At 38.2% G+C, this 16,500-nt stretch overlaps 1 protein-coding gene across 1 annotated transcript in view; it reads left to right on the top strand.

The window, feature by feature from the left end:
* The window catches only part of TAF2 (TATA-box binding protein associated factor 2), a 64,895-nt gene extending 51,511 nt beyond the window's left edge, over nt 1–13,384 (top strand). The window contains 3 exon segments of the mRNA XM_074577732.1: nt 1,647–1,799; nt 2,213–2,318; nt 11,728–13,384. Coding sequence (XP_074433833.1) covers nt 1,647–1,799; nt 2,213–2,318; nt 11,728–11,993 — 525 coding nt within the window. The 3' untranslated portion in view covers nt 11,994–13,384.
* Nucleotides 13,385–16,500: the final 3,116 nt, after the last annotated feature.

Genomic DNA, 16,500 nt, shown 5'->3' with positions numbered 1-16,500 from the left:
AGAATTTTAGGCTGCAGTTCAGTGACCATCCAAACCTTTTTAGCAGCCAGACTACCTTAATCGAAAGATTTTGTCTTAACTCTTCTTTTTCTTATACTGTTCTCTCCCTTACGCTAGCACAGTTGTTGTTGCTGCATAGTGAGCTGGATCAGGGGAGGATCTATTTGAAAAATGCCTTTTTTTTTTTTTTTTCTTTTATATCAGTTTCCTGGTGTAGTTCATCATGTAGTTATGCAAATCCTTGTGGTGGTTCAGGACAGATATGTGTAAGGAAGGGGAAGAGGCTGCTTCTTTTAGCAGCAGTACTGGTTTACACTACTCTGAAAATGCATCATTAGTATAAGCCTCAATTCACACTTCATCCCTTGTATCTTCTCCTATGCCTCATCTCCATCCTCCTACCCCTTACTTTGTTAAGGTTAACATTTAACCTTAACATAGGTTAATAAGGTTACCTTACCATAAGGTTACCATTAACTCGCCCAGAATTCAGGGAACTGTTTTTCCTTTTAAAAAAACCAAACCAGCAATAGAAAGCAAAGGCTGCTTCTCATATCAGCCAAAGTTTATCCAGAAGTGTTTCACAACAGCAGTGTGTTGGCTTAAATAATAGGGATGAAAAAAGGGAAATATGTATTTGGGGGGAAAAAAGACTTAACCGGTGATAGAATACATCAGATTAACTAGATTCTTTGAAGCAGACTGTATATTCTGAGAGCATAAACATGTTAAAATCGGTACTAATAGACCTGTAGCATTGAATTTGCTGAGGATGCTAAAAATTACCCACTTGAATTTGAATTGTTCAGGGCACGAGTTTGTGGGGCTACAGTACCCTTTGTAGAACAGAGGAAGAACAGTTTAGTGGAGCAGCATGTGCTCTTGAGAATCTACGATATGGCTTTTATCTAGTTTTTAGTTTATCTAGTTTTTAGTGGACTTTTAATTATGTTTGCTTCCTTAGGTACTTTATTTTTCCTTCTATATTTTGTGTATTGGGCTTCTTGAAACCACCTGTCTCCTGTTTTAATGACTCTATGTGTAACTTCGTAGACTCTCCTGCTATTTTTATATTCCTTTGACCCTGTTTTTGTTGATAATCTAAGTAATTTACAAAACGGTTTAACTCTTCTTAGTAAACATTGTTGTGAAATCAAAAAGACCCCACCCCAAGTTATATATAAGTGCTTGTTATGATTTGTATTCAGCAAAGTAAGCATTAGCTTTTAAAGCTAACTAAAAGAAGATTTAGCTAAATCTCCTGTGTAGATCAGAGGCTATCATAGTTTTTCAACTGAGATTTGGACTGAGGAGAGTCTGCAAGGCACAGATTTATAGAACGGCTATTCAGAGGCAGCAAATGTTGTTGCACACCAACAGTACCATGATTGTGAGAAGGGACAGAAAAGATGCCAATGCTAGATATGCAGAGGGAGCAGGGACAGAAGTAAAGAGAAACTATGTTTGTAGGAGAGGTTGGCACAAATCCATACAGGGTTTTAGAAAATACTTTTTGCCAGAACTACAGGGAAAACTTTGTTCAAATCACCCACTTTACTCAGAAGTGTTTTCAGCTATCAGGTCTCTTTTAAGCTGAAACATGGCTCTTGCTATCTTCTAATTTTGGTCTTTTAATGCTGCTTCAGGAGGATGATCATCTTATTAAGGAAACAGCATCCAGCATTTCTGGTCATCAGCAGGGGGTGAAGAGGAAGGCTGATATGCCACTCGGGTCTCCATTGGAGCCAGGGCAAATACTAGAGAAGAATGAAGACAGTAAAGTCAAACTCAAAATCAGAGTAAGAAATGGAAATTCAACTTGCACAATATGTAGGGTGTTCAGAATAACAGCAGTGGCTTCTGCTGACTTCCCTTAAATCTGTGTTCAAACAAAAGACATGTTGTGTATATGTGTACAGTAGCTGTTACGCTTACTTTGGCAAAATCATTTCCCATCAGATTCTTCATTGGCTGGCAAGAACTAAAGTTGACAGCTAATGCTCTTGTTCACACAGCTTCACGGTAAATTAGAAAGAAGACACAACACTGACCCTTTTTAATTTTACTGAATTTTTATTCCTTTGCAGTGGTAGATATCACTTCCTTTCCCTCTCACCCCCAATTTACCTCAGAAATAAAATATTTTAAGATATGTTTAGTGATATTTCTATGAATTATTAGCATCTGCTTATTTTTTTTCCTGATATCTTAGTTCTCAAACTCTCAAGAAGAGGAGGAAATTGATATGGACACGGTTCATGACAGTCAAGCCTTTATTTACCATCATTTGAATATGTTGGAGAGGCCATCCACACCAGGTATGAGTAAATTTATTTGCAAAATGATAGTATGAATTTTTCAACTGTTTCAGTTGTGGGGACTTTTTTTGCTACTGCTTATTCCTGTACATGCAATGCTGGTAAGTGTTAAATGTTAACTGAATTCAAGAAAGTATGTAAAGGGTGTGTAAAAACATTTCTTTAGCTTCCAGTATATTTATAGATAACTGCGTACATGTGTGTTTTCATACATATCTGAGTAAGGTAACTATGTATTATTGTGTTTATAAAAGTGAAAAGCTAAGAAATGAATAACATAAAGCTGAAATACAACCACATGAGCAATTAGGTAAAACTTATTTTGATGTAGTTGTCATTGAGAAAGCAATAATTTTTAAGATTAACTTTAAAAAACATGTCAAGACTATTCAGGTTAAAAAAGAATCTCTAATCTTCATGATTTATAACATAACATTAGTAGTTAAAAAACATGCAAGCCTCAAAGATGCTTAGAAGGGCTTTTTGAAGCTGAAAAGATTGCATCTATGAGTACAATGGTTTAATTTCAATCACTTTTCTGTTACTGCTTCTCTTAATATCTTTTTCATAAAATATTTGGCAAAATTTCTTCTCAAAGAATAGTGTTTCTTAAAAACCTTAAGGCAGGCTGAACTTCATTGATGAACTTCCACCTTCTTCGTTTATCTGTCACTAGCAAAGAAATTCAGTGGTTAGTCTCATTTCCTCGAAATATTTTAAGCACATTTCTTAAGTTTAATTCCAGAATGTGGCAGTGGAGCTAAGCTGAGGTAGTGTGGCTGTGTAAGAAGCATTTTGAGAGATCTTCGATACACATCCAAAATGAGGTTTTAGGGTTGCAATACTGCAATGCTTAAAAGTGAAGTATTTGGCCTTAGAAGTAGGATTCAGAGTAATTACGCTCTTGCTTGTTTTTCTGTTTTTATCCAGTGGTTGCCTAATGTAAAACAGAAGTAGACCTTAGCAGCAGGAACTGGAACGTTGGTTCCGTCCTCAGTGCCCTGGGTCCTGAGCTGTGCTGACAGGCGACCTCAATTGCGTTCCCTGTGACCTGGCAATTTAGTGGCCCCATTTAAGAGAAGGGCTGGTGGATGTTCCTGCTCTGAGTATCCTGCTGAGGCTGGTGCCTTGGTGCTGGCTGGGGGTGTGGAAACTGTAGGCTCATACTCCCTTAGGGCCTAGGACTTACGTTTTTACTTCTTTGGCAGATGCTCTAGCCACTAAGGGGTTTTGTTGTTTTGTTGTTTGTTTTTGTTTTTGTTTTTTATAAAAGGTAACTGCTGTCATTGCTCAGCTACAAATTAAGTTCGTGTGGGGACATAAAACACAGGGAGGTCTAGTTTCTGGATTCCAGATGGCCTTTGGTTAATGACATGTGCCAGCTCCACCAGGATGGATTTGTTGTTGGATACATAGAGTAGCAAAACTCACAACTTTTTGCCTAAATCATAGGCATTTCAGCAGAGCGAAGGAGAAGGCTTGCATATAGGTTGCTGTCATGAACTTAGGTGCCTAATTCCACACAGCCTTTAAACCTCTCAGAGCTGCTTTGAATTTTGTCCTCAGTATTATCGTCAACCATCACATTTCTGTTACAGCAAAGAATGACATATCCAGGGCATGCAAGTGTGAAGCTGATCCGCTGAGGATTAGTATTTATAACTCTTACGTGATATTTTGCAATGAATATTTTTTTACTAGATTTACACACTCTATGGAATATAAAGTCAAAAAAACCCAAAAGTCTGCCAAATACTTCACAAATGGGACTTACGGGACCCTCTGTACGCCAGCTCTGTGCTCCAGGACTGTTGCATTTTCAGTTTCCACTAGAGTTCAGAAAGGGTAAGGTCTGAGCGGAGTAATGGCCAGTTGACTGCTGCTTTTGTAGACCTACAGCAGACAGAAGCTACTTTGAGTTTCACTTGTGTGCAGAGTGACCTTCTCACCTCTGCCGTTTAGGCATTCAGCACACTGCAATACGTTTTCTTTCCTAGGTAATAAATGAGACAAATCCTGGGGTTTGCTACAGAATTCATTTTAAATAATAAGCCTTCGAAAAGCATTATTTGGAAACACTTCAGATTAATTTTATTTTCTTTGGTTTGTGTGGTTAGAAACAGCTCCACTTCAGATATTCTTTGCTTCTAAAATTTCACCTGTTTCTTATTCATAGCATTTTTCTTAGAAGCAGAGATGTATGAATTTCAGACCGAGTAAACGAAGACAGTTCAATCTTTAGGAAATGGCATACTTCTGAGAAGAAATGCCAAACAGATGGGGAAGAATAAAAGCATACGTAAATAAAATTGTTCGCACATAGGAGTGTTCTGTTTTACAAAGGAATTGCGGATAATATTTCCTGAGGGGTTTTGAGTTTTTGCAGCAATGACGGAGGATGGGCGCACTTCAGTGAGTGATTATTGTGAAATAGATTGACAACAGGTTCTGAAATGGTCTCAGTATCTTGTTAGTAAATCGTAAGATCTTGTATCTGCCTCAGTTCTGTGACTCTTACTTGGAACGCAGTGAGCTCTTAGTCCATACTCAGTTTTCCTCTCACAGCTGTGGGTTATGTCCCCACATGTCACATGAAGTGTTAGGTCATCAGCCAAACACAGCCTGCGAACAGCAGCTGCCAGGAGGAGGTTCATGTTGGGTCTAAATTGTGCTGTATCTGTGCATTCTCTTCTTTTTTTACACCCCCCACACCACCCCAAATGGTAACTTGGATTTGTTCAAGTTGTTGTAACCCCCATAAAGCCAGGAAAATATTATTTTTTGTTTAAAACCTTTTTTTTTCTATATGCTTCTGCTCATAGACGTGAAAGGTTAGGGTTGAGACATGCTGCAAAGGCAAGAAAAGAATTCTTGTACTGCAACTCTTGCAGGATTACAGATTTCAGTACTATAATTACAGCACCTTTCATAGTTGTTCATATAGAAAATGTTTTAAATCCTACTAAAGGATCGTGTGTACGATAATAGAACTGTGGACTCCGGTAGTTATAAGGGATTCTGAGCATTTTTCAAGAAGTTATTTAAACAAACAAAACATCAGTTGTGAACTGCCTGAAGAATGCTGTTGATTATTCATCTGCCCTAAGGACTAGAAACATGGTAGCCTCCTTTGAGCCTCTAAAGCTGTGCAAGGTCAGGTTTCTAATGCAAGACCAGATTTTTATTTGCTACTAAATCATCAAGAATAGTAGTAATGCTCCCTACTCTTATCTAAAGATCAAAAGAATTTCAAGATCAAATTTTGTGTAAGCAGTAGGTTTAAACTCTCACTTCAGACTGTAAGGTGACTTGTCGTGCATTGTTGACTTCAGTGAAAGCAGATTAAGATACACTTCTTTATTTACTTTATCCTTTCACATGAGTGAGATATTAATACTTCAAAATTAACCTTGAAAAAGTTCTGCTGTATGTGTCAGTGGTTATTGAATGGCCTGTACTTTTCTACTTCCAAAATAAATGCCTGGCTGTAGCCTGTGTGATCTAGAAGTTACACATCATTATGGCTTAACAGGTCATCACTGATAAACATTTAATTAGAATTTTCCCAACTATTTTTGGTAGTTTGATAGTTGATACAAAGCAGTATCCAATTCTCTCTTCTCTTTATTTCTACAAAAGAAAGAAAAAGTAAATATGGCCATGTTCTCTCTGTGCCCTGGCAGCCCTTTTTCTGATCACATTCAGGAGCAGTGGGGCTTTGTGGACACATCCTGAGCATTCCAGCTCACATCGGAAAAAAATCTTTGGCCATTGTATTAATCCATTTGTTGTTTTCCAGGATAATCAAACTGGAAATTTCCACTGCTGACCTTGTTGGTCACTCTCTTTACCATGTAGATGTACATGAAACTTGGAAGGTCTAGGCTACCCTCATACATGTTGATTGGATTGTGGTCTTGTTTATCACATTTACTGTCTGCAGTTTCAAGAAATAATGGTTTAACTGGATTGAATTGTTTCTGGAATGATTTGAAACTGGATACAGCACGTACTTCCGTAAAGTGTAGAGCGAAACTACTGTAGTTACGATGTTTAAACAGTACATTGGAGCCTGTGGTGCAAATCACTGCATTTCAAGCGTGAATACAGTAGTTAATAGGAATTCAGTCGGAACTGTGTAAAAAGTCTGGTCCTCTGCAGCTCAAGGGAATTACCCAAGTTAGCGATAGGAGCAGCAGTACCTCAGTGTTCAGCCATTAGTTAGTGGCTCCCTGTTGAAAAGCATTACTGAAGCATCAGCACACAGACGAATATATAAACGAACGCTTCTCGGATACCACTGACAATGATGGATTTTTGCTTCACTTTTTAAGGAGGGAAAAGCTGTTAGAACTGTTCTGTTCGACTATCCTTTAATTACATACAATATTAACATAATATCTGTTTGATAGTATCCATTATGTTGGATACAACACATATGTTGACTTTATTACCTAAAATATAACTGCTTCCAAACTGGTAACTCATAGGCTCTGAGGTTCTGTAGATACTTTTGCCTCACTGAAATAGTATGTGGTTAATTGTACCCTTCGTAAGGAAGGGTGTTTTCAAGTGCTTTATCCTAAAGTGCATGAAAGCACTTTAAAGAAACATAAGCTCAGCATATAAAGTGACAACATAAATGAGAATTGCATCAGTGCGTGGCTGCAATGTGTGAACTACATGATTTAATAAAAGCAACATAATATTGTAGCTGTGACTGTCTCTGAGAAAACAACTGAGCGTTCTCAAACCCCTAAGATGGATAAGGCTGGCAACTAAATTTTCAGGTGGACTACCTGAAGCTGTTAGAGGCACCAGGTATTCTGAATTGACCTACTGATTTAAATGTTCTTTTTCTCTACAGTAGGGAATACTCTAGAATTTTTGAGAACATTAAAGTAAATATAGTAAAAATAACACCACAGTTAAGCTGTTATTTTAATGTAAGGACAAAGTTAAATGAAAGCAAAATGAGGAAATTAGTAAAACTGGTTAAAAGTATATTTTAGTTAAATCACCAGCTCATCTTTACAATACTTTAATGGAGGCTATCCTTTGGTATAGGTATAAGGACTTATCTATCTGGATATAAATCCCACTAAAAAATATGAAGCCAAGTAAATTGGTAATTGGAACTAGTCAAGTTTTTATGTTGGAGCCAAATTAACTGATTTATTTAGGACATCCTCAGAAAAGTTTTGGGTGGTTTTGTTTTTGTTTTTAACTAGACCTTTACTTCTCACTCTCAAACTTTAAATTTTGTCATATGGTCCTTAAAAGAACACCCTATTAGACCGAAAATTGGTAACTTTTTTTCAGAGATATATAATTTTGAAATTCTGCTTCTTAAGACAAATGACAGGACACTCGCACTCTGGAAGTTTGGGATTATTTATGCTTGGTGACTTTCTGTGTGTGCTTTGTTGATGGTGCAACAGATGCATAAACACAGCATTAAATAAACAAATAGTGTGTCTTAGATGTTTCCAGGGTAATATTAAAAAAGAAAAGCAGAAATAAGGAAAAACAGGGTAATTGTCAGAACAGTTTTTAAGATCTTTTCAGCTTTTTTTAGTGTTTTCTCTTTAGAGAAAAAGCTAGCCAGAGCTACAGTTCAACTGCTAGGCAAAGAGAGTGCATTATTTTTCTCATTAGCAACCTTTCTTTGGGTTCTGGGAGAAATACAGTAAGTGTTCGCATGCTCGTGTTGGTGTCCCCTTCTTCCCAGAGGTGGTCGGCATCAGGTTCTGGAGCACCCGCCTCTCCTCAGCTGAAAGACTGGACCCATGGGCCTTACCCTTTGCTGTGATTTATGAAGTTGTTTTCTCCCTCTCTGACATTTGGATAAATCAGGGTGCGAATGGGGTCATTTTTAACAAGTATCGATTTGGAAAAGTCCTACATAAGCCAGCTGTTTTAAAAAATAGATTGTGCATGCGAAGAAACAGAGACTTGTAAGTCTGTCGTGTCCCACGACACATGTCACACAAAATCAGAAATGTAAGAGAGACCATATGGAAGATCTTATGAAAGTTTGTTGGCGTGTTAAAGTCTCAAGTTACATGTTCCCAAATTGTAAAGGTTCAATAAATAAGAGTAAAATAAGTAAAACACTGTACCCAACAACATTGGTTGATGTTCATGCACCGATGATTCTCAAAATGATTTGTCCTGGATAATTGATGAACAGGATGATATAGTTATCTGACAGCGATTTTTCTTGTGACAGAAAATGTTACTTTAAAGCTTATCAAGATCCTGAACCCTTTTCATTCTAAAACTAAACTATGAGATCTGTGGGTAGTGGGTTGGAACTAGATGATGTTTAAGGTCTCTTCCAACTCTAACCGTTCTATGATTTTGTTCTCTCTCATGATATCTACAGCATTTGTATCAGTCCCAGTGACGAGGTGTGCACATAGTTTCTGAGCTTTGTCCTGTGGGTTAGTAATTGTGTCTAATTTTAAACACGTACCCAGTCAGCTGGAACACTGCAAAGCCAATAATTACATTGGAATCTCCACATCCCAAACAGAAGGAGATCCAAGTGGATAGACACGCGTATGTGCATTTTCTTCCAAGGAATGCTACTAACCACTTCAGAAGTGAGCTCCTGGGCTCACCCTCCACTTTTTGTGTGTTTCTGTGATTTGAGAAACCCGGGTTCCAGTCCTGCTCCCTCCGCCAGGAGGAAGTGGGTTCCCCGCAGGAAGAGGGAGTGCTCCGTGCCTCCTTGCAGCAGTCCTGCTATCCCTGTTGACATGAGGATGATATTAATGCCCTGGAAAGCAGCTCCTCTGTAGCGTTGCTTTTCTAGTTTGGCAAGATCCTGGCACGGGCTTTAAGTAGATCTTAATTAAAATGAAGAAGTGTTCTGCAAGTTTAATGGTGAATTTTACAGGTACAAAGCTGTAAAATTTTTTATAGACCTTTTACATGTCTGTCCATTTTACAGACAACTGAGTTCAGTAGTCTGTGTACATTCTTTCTGAGACATCGTCCAGGATCAATATATTTGATTCCTGATTTCAAAGCGCTCTTTAACAGTAGGAGGAAATTTTCTGGATAGTTGTTATTTTTCATTTAAAAAACCAACAGATTATAGCTATCATTGACCTCTATGAAGGAAGTGTATGTGTACTCCTAGTACCGGCTCAGTAAATGTAGATTTTATTTTTTTTTTTGTAATGACTTTCTTTCATTTCGTATTGACATTTGTGACATATTACGAATATTGACTGCCTCCTTAAGCATTAAAGTAGCCCTTGAGTTGCAGTTGGATCTAATGGCCCGAGTCAGATATGCCCCTTTTTCCACCGTTTTTTCTTGTGTTTCATGGCTGGTTTTGCATGCTTGCAACTGCTAAGGAAAATTTTCTTACTTGTTGAAAAGCTGTATGCTCTAGAGGAATGAGCTCAGGTTATGGGGATAGATTTAGGTACAGGTAGGAGTTCCTTAACAGAAATATAGTTGAAAATTGTTAAATTGTGAAGCAATCTTTTTGCATCAAATACAGTATACTTGCATGCTGTCTGCATTGTCAAGAACTGCTTCAGGTAACAATGTAAAAAAGTTGTAACTGCATTGAAGTCAACAAGTGGAAGTTTTAATTTGTGTGCATATCTTCTATCTGCCATCATATGCGTAAAAAAGTAAAGTAGTTGTGAGTTCTAACAATAAATCTTTGCATTGATAACATGAGCTTGCTACTGCACAGTTCTGATGAAATAAAAATTAAAGTTTTTTTTTAAAAAATACTTGCATATTAGAGATTTTAAGTCTATAGGAAACTATTGTACTCTAGTCTAGCCTCCTTCCTAACATCAGCAGAATTTTATGTGGCACCATATTCACATCTTGCAGTCGACCCTAAACATATTTCTAGAAGACATCACTTCTGCTGTTTAAGACTTTAAGCGATAGGGATGCCACCATGTCCCACAGTAAGTCATTGGTCATCCTCACTGTAAAAATGTTTTGTATTTCTATTCTGACTTCTAAACACTGCTTACAGATGTAGGTTTTGTTATTTCCAGCCATATTTAAAAACAAACAAAAAACCAGAACAGCTGTACTGTCTAGAAACTTTCCTATAGATGTGCTTGATTGAATCAGTTCTTAATCTTTTGGATAAGGCTAGAAAGATTGCTTGGAAATCTTTCTTGGTGCTTGTTTGTCATACTACAGGGAGCTGGCTCTTCAGACTTCCAGGAATCATTACCATAGGCCAGTCATTCTTGCCTTTAAAGATACAAAACCAACCAACCAAAATGATGTACTGGGAAAATATCCATTTTCAAATATACAGAAAAAGATAATTACAAAGCCCAACGTTTATAGCAGCTGTGAAGAAAATCCATTTTAAGTAATACTTAATGGAATAGCTGCCTTCAAAAATCTGATGGTGCTTTTCTACATTTGCCTAGTAGTTAAAGCACATTCTTGCAATGTAAGTGATTTGATTCAATTTCTGTCTAAAGGAATTTGAGCTTTCCTGCCTTCCAGTGTTTGCCCACATTAAGATGTTATTCTTAGATTATTGCCCTTTAATCCCTACTATTGAAGCTTGTGTGAAACAACAAAGTATTAAGTGAGCCAAAGAGAGAATGAGAAAGTGAACCAGGGATTAAGAGATCACGGATCAGATTTTCTCTCCTCAGATACCAGGTTTACTAAATATATAAGTAGTTCTAGTGCATTTGTGAAATATATACTTGATAAAGATAGTATAATTGTCTTTATTGGAATTTGCTATTTGTTTAAGAACAAAACTTTGTGTAATCTTTCAAATAGGCTAATAGGTTGTAAGATGCAATCTTTGGAAAAAGCAGTTTAATTCTTCTGTTCACTATCAAAAAGTTTGTATGTTCTTGCAGGGAGCTTTAGCTCCTGACTAATAGGCGTTCACATCCCAAAATTGCACTTTAATTCATGCCAGTTCTGCACTATCATAATTTTCATAAGCAGTTAGATTTTTATTATTCATGGTATAGTGGCCTTCCTACTCTGTTTAAAAATGAATTTCTGGAAACTAGTATAACTTGCAGCTCCTTAGCTCTCTACAATTCCTAATTTTCTGGGATACTTTTATACTTTTGAGGGAGGAAGGAGTTCGTCTGTAAAAAGTGTCAGTAGTATGGGAGCTTTAATGGCATGTCCAGAGCCTTTTCTGAAAAAAAAAAAAAAAAACAAACCAAAAAAAACCCACAAAAAAACCAAAACCAAAAACAACAAAAAGCCAAAAATCCCCCAAACCCCAAAAAGCTAATGGTACAAGTATAGTAACAGATTCTGTGTTTGCATGTTTAAAGGATAATGTAGGTTTGATCTAATATTTCAGAATTTCTTATGTTTCAAAACAATGCAAGTTAAACATTTATTAATCCCACTATATCCATTTTTTTAGGTAAAGAACAGTCTTCGGGAGAGATGAACATGCACCCGGTCTCAGCAGCGCCGATGTCTGTGTTTAGCAAAGAATCAAACTCCTCAAAACATAGTGATCACCATCACCATCACCACCATGAGCACAAGAAAAAGAAGAAGAAACACAAGCATAAGCACAAGCATAAACATAAACATGATAATAAAGAAAAGGAAAAGGATCCCTTTGCTTTCTCTAACAGTCCAGCCAGTGCACGATCAATCCGTTCCCCGTCACTTTCAGACTGATGTCGGTGGCTTCTCTGGAGTTCAACTTGCAATATTCCCTGAATACTTAGAAGGATGTATATAACTAAAGCTTCTATCTTTTTTTATGGAAATAAGAATATGTGAATTGCCTTAGCAATTCAGAAGCTCTGCCACCATCCTTGTTTGAAGCCTTCTATTTGCATATGCGGTTGTTGAAATAATCTGATTCAAAAAATATGTTTTATGATTCTGAGTCATTTTGTATTTCACTCTTCTCCACACCCCTCACACTTTTTTCCATTTTAAACAAAGAAAACAGCCCTTTATGTAAGGGCCCCGTGTCCACTGGCAACCCCCTGCACATCGTGCTGACCATGTGTACTGCCAGAATCAATTATGTTTTAATCGTTTGAAGAATGTTATGAGGCAGGGTATGTTTTAAGCAGAAGCCAATTGCCAGACCTTTGGTGAAGTGCTGTTTCCAGCGTAGTATTGTATAACCAAGCGTAGACCTCCTGAGAAGACAGGGATTTTCTGTAGTCTACAGTTGAGCTGTTTCTTGCTTTAACCATTGCAATGTAATGTCAGAATTTTAAGAACAGTATACGGAACATTTGCCTTTTTCAGGTACTAAAACTCTTCAAAAATTCCAAGCTGCTTTTAAGCTGCAGGTATTTATTATGAACATGACCCTTCGAATATAATGACATTCTGCAATTATGTTTTTGGAATTTTAGCAAAATGCTTAATGCATGTTTTGTCCTGTAATCAGGCTTTTAAAAATCCAATAAAGTTTGCAAATTATTTTGACAGAGGCAGATTTTTTTCTTCAAGCTTGACATTGGAATATAATTCTGAAAGATGGCTTTGCTAAAAGTAAAAAAAATATTTTTGAAAAGCTTAAAAATGAAAAGATTGAAAAAATATATATTTCCTCCTGCTGAGGGGTGGTTTTTTCAGAAGCGTTCTATACGATCAGCTCATGAATCCACAGGAGAAATACATTAGTAGATTAACCTAGGTCTGGGACTTTGAATGGCGGATACATTTAAATTTCTTCAGCTGTGTTTTATGCAGTGTACTCTTTACATCCAGCATTTTTTTTATTTAAAAACTTAAGTTTTTAGAAGTTTTGATAATGGAGAGAAATCATCTCTGCCACTTTTTATGTGTTTTCTTTATTTGTGTGTAGAGGCAGGGGTTTTATTTCCATGCACTGGTTGACTTCTGTTGCCCAGAGTTCACTTCACGTTTAGCTTTCTAGAAGATGGTATTCGGGTTAAACGTTTTTTAAATTTTTTTTTCCCAAATTCCTGTGTGAGACTGATTCTCCTTCTTAGGGTAAAGAGAGAAAGTTCAACAGGGACCCAAGAAGACTTTTTTAAGCCATATTCTATTTCATGAAAGTTAATAAATACTTTTATATTATATACCTGCTGTTGAATCCTGTAGTTTTTGTAATAACAAATTATCTGTAGAATGGAAAGCTGATAGACTGAGGTGTTTTGTAATACGCATATACTTTGTTATTCAAACGCCATATGCCTTTATTACTGTTGTACTACTAGTTGTGCTAATCGTTGTACTCGGAACACGTGTTAAGGTGTATTTGGGCTGGATTCGGGCGTGCTGGACCTGGGCAGCATCGCAGCCTCTCTCCTCGGGGGATGTGGTGCCCATCTGCTGCCACGCCAGCAGCTCTTCGCCCTAGGCGAAGCCCACCTTGGTGGGATCTCTTTCCTCTCTGCAGTGACTGTGAGCTCTTACAGCTTAGATGAGCTGAAGGTGCAGCAGGAAGAGGACACGCAAGCGTGGGTAGAAGGAGGAACTGATGTGTGTTGGGTGGACCAGCCATGTGTGCAGCTCAGTTTGCCACCTCTCTTGGGCCAGCGGACCGTGAATCACAGGGAGAGGTGGGGAGGCTACAGCAATAGCTCCGTGGAAATATTTCTAGGTGTTTTTCCCTTGGCTAAGGAGTGAAGTAATGCTGCCAAAGGTGTTTGTGGGAGACCTGGGCTAGTAAGCAATGAAAGCTGGCATTGTTTGGGAGAGCGAAGGCAAATGCGTTTATGTTTTAAAAATGAGGTCATGGATAATTTAGGCTGGTGTAGTTTCTGCTTTTGGAGACGGGGATTTACACTCTTAGGCTGAGGGGAAACATATTGTCTAGTGATACGGGCACAGAACGGAAGCAGAGCTGTAACGTGGTAATTCCACCATCGTATATTTGGCTGTATGACTTTTAAGTGAACTATTGAATATATGTAAAGGAAATAAGTTGAAGACACCGTTAAGAGAAAATTGGAGGGGGAAAAAAAAAATCTGAAAAGACTTTTCCAGTGCAATTTCTGAGGTTATGTTATGGTTCAGAATATCCCTTAATGTGTTTGCTGGACTATAAAGTCAGTTTGAGGTCTGCAGGTGGTACGGCGTGGACAGGCAGCGCTCGCAGGCTGGCGGGTGTGCTCACGATTCGCAACAGCTGGGCAGATTGCACAGGTGATCCTAAAGCAACAACCTAAAATTCAGTAGGAATGAATGTGAAATACTGAACTTGAGGGAAAATTAAACGCGTGAAAGCAAGCCGTTCCCCCCCCACCTTGCAAGACACAGTGAGGAAAAAGAGCGTGGGGCTGCACAGAGGCGAGCAACGTGGGGCTATGGCAAAAAGCAAAATTCACCTAAGGGTTAGCAGGAATTTTTTATGTAAGATATGTAAGATGTGAAAGTGCCAGGGATTTTGGGCAACACATTTTGAGAAATGGCTGGGCAAATTCCCCCAAATGGAAACAACAGATAACATTGCATGTAAGAAAAAAAGAAAAAAAAAAAAAAAACCAACAACAAGGGGAACTGCGTGTTCTCGGTCTAGAATAAAAGAAGTCCGAAGAGGGAACTCTCCCTTCTAATACCTAAAAGATTGCTACAAGAAATGTTTATCGATTGTTCTTGGTGTTTCCTGTGGGAAGGCAGGGATCAGCTTTATTTGCAAAAAAAGATAGTCTTGTTCAATGTTAAGATGGAAAATATAACAGGCACCTAATTGTGATGTAAAAGCTCTTTTCTTGTAGATTTTTGAGCAGCAGGTTGCAGAGGTCTGCAGGGGATGTTCAGGGGATGCTGCGCCCTGCCACAGTGCGGGGACCTCACTGCTTTAGTTCCTTTTCGTGATTCCTTTGATCTTCCAGGTTTGTCGGCGCAATTACTGCAGTGGCTCCCGGGGTGTGACGGGCACTCGTGGGAGCCTTAGGAAACAGAGGTCCTCGCACCCATTGCACTGTAGCTTGGGTTTTTCTTCTACTGAGAAATCAATTGATGACTATTTACAAGTTATAACCTGACAGCAGCTCAAGTTTAAACTTTATCTGGGTGGTGGATTAAGCTCTTTATCCTCGCCACCTTCACAGCTCGCAGGCTGGCTGTAACCCGTGCAGTTGATTTTGGTCCGAGTTCTGAGTTTCAGTTAAGACTTCTGGTGTATAGCGCGCTGTCCTTGAAACAAAAGGAGAAATAATTGATTTAGGTGGGATAGTAACTAAATGCTGGAAGAAGACGCGTTACACATACAAAGCAGAAATGCATGTGTTGTTGAAAATGTGCAAAGAGGTCAAAGTCTGGAGATTTTATTTTGACATCTCAGTTCATGAATTTCTTTATTTTGTTCGTTATAAACACTATAATGCACACAAGTGTAGGGCAAATATCTAGTATTAAAAGACCTATATGCATTTTTAATGCAGACTCTTCATTTATCTTGGGGTTCTTTTCTTTATTTCTCAGCATAATTATAGAATAAAATGTCCATGAAGTAACTGCCACATCCCTTAGATTTGTAGACATGCTCACGTCTCTAATTAGGATGCGGCTTCTTTCCTTGGGTGTCCGAGTAAGCCTTTGCGCTTTGGTGGGTTGGCTGCCAGGCGCTGTGGGTCTGTCGCGGAAGGACAGCAGGACGCGACTTCCCCGCGTGCTTGGGTGAGCTGGTGCTCTCCTCCCAGCCTGAACTGGGCCGTCCCGTAAAGCACTGCGGCGGGCGGTGGGGTTCATATCAGTGACAGCGAGGTATCCTCACACCGTCTGCCTCTTCAGGGTATACAAGCTGTTCAGTTTTAGTTGATTGCACATTTCCAGGAATCGGGTAATTTGTGTGAATTTTAATATAAGGAATTTTTAGTCCTGTCAATGTATTTTGAGTTCCTTAAGACAGTTAAGTCACAGAAAATTAGGAACCTGATTTTTAATGCAGCAGCAGTATTGCATAGAGGCCCTTAAAATGCACACCATAAATATGAAAGTTTGGCGTAAGATTTAACTATTTTTATCTATTTTTATATGTGTGTAAATACATATATTATTTATTAAATATATTTTGTTTCTTGCCTTTATAATTTAAAAGGCAATAATAAGATATGAGTGTCTGCACGCACGTTAAGCCATGGCAGCTAATGTATAAAGCCTGTGTTATTCCGTAGTCACCTAATATCCTAAATATAGTTTTGCTAAAGGCTTTTCCAAGGTTTTATTATTATTTTTGTCCAGATAAATC

This window comes from Larus michahellis, chromosome 2 (assembly GCF_964199755.1).
Source record: "Larus michahellis chromosome 2, bLarMic1.1, whole genome shotgun sequence".
Classification (NCBI taxonomy): domain Eukaryota; kingdom Metazoa; phylum Chordata; class Aves; order Charadriiformes; family Laridae; genus Larus; species Larus michahellis.
The sequence above is the reverse complement of the archived record's forward strand: the minus strand, read 5'-3'. Positions and strand labels throughout refer to the sequence as shown.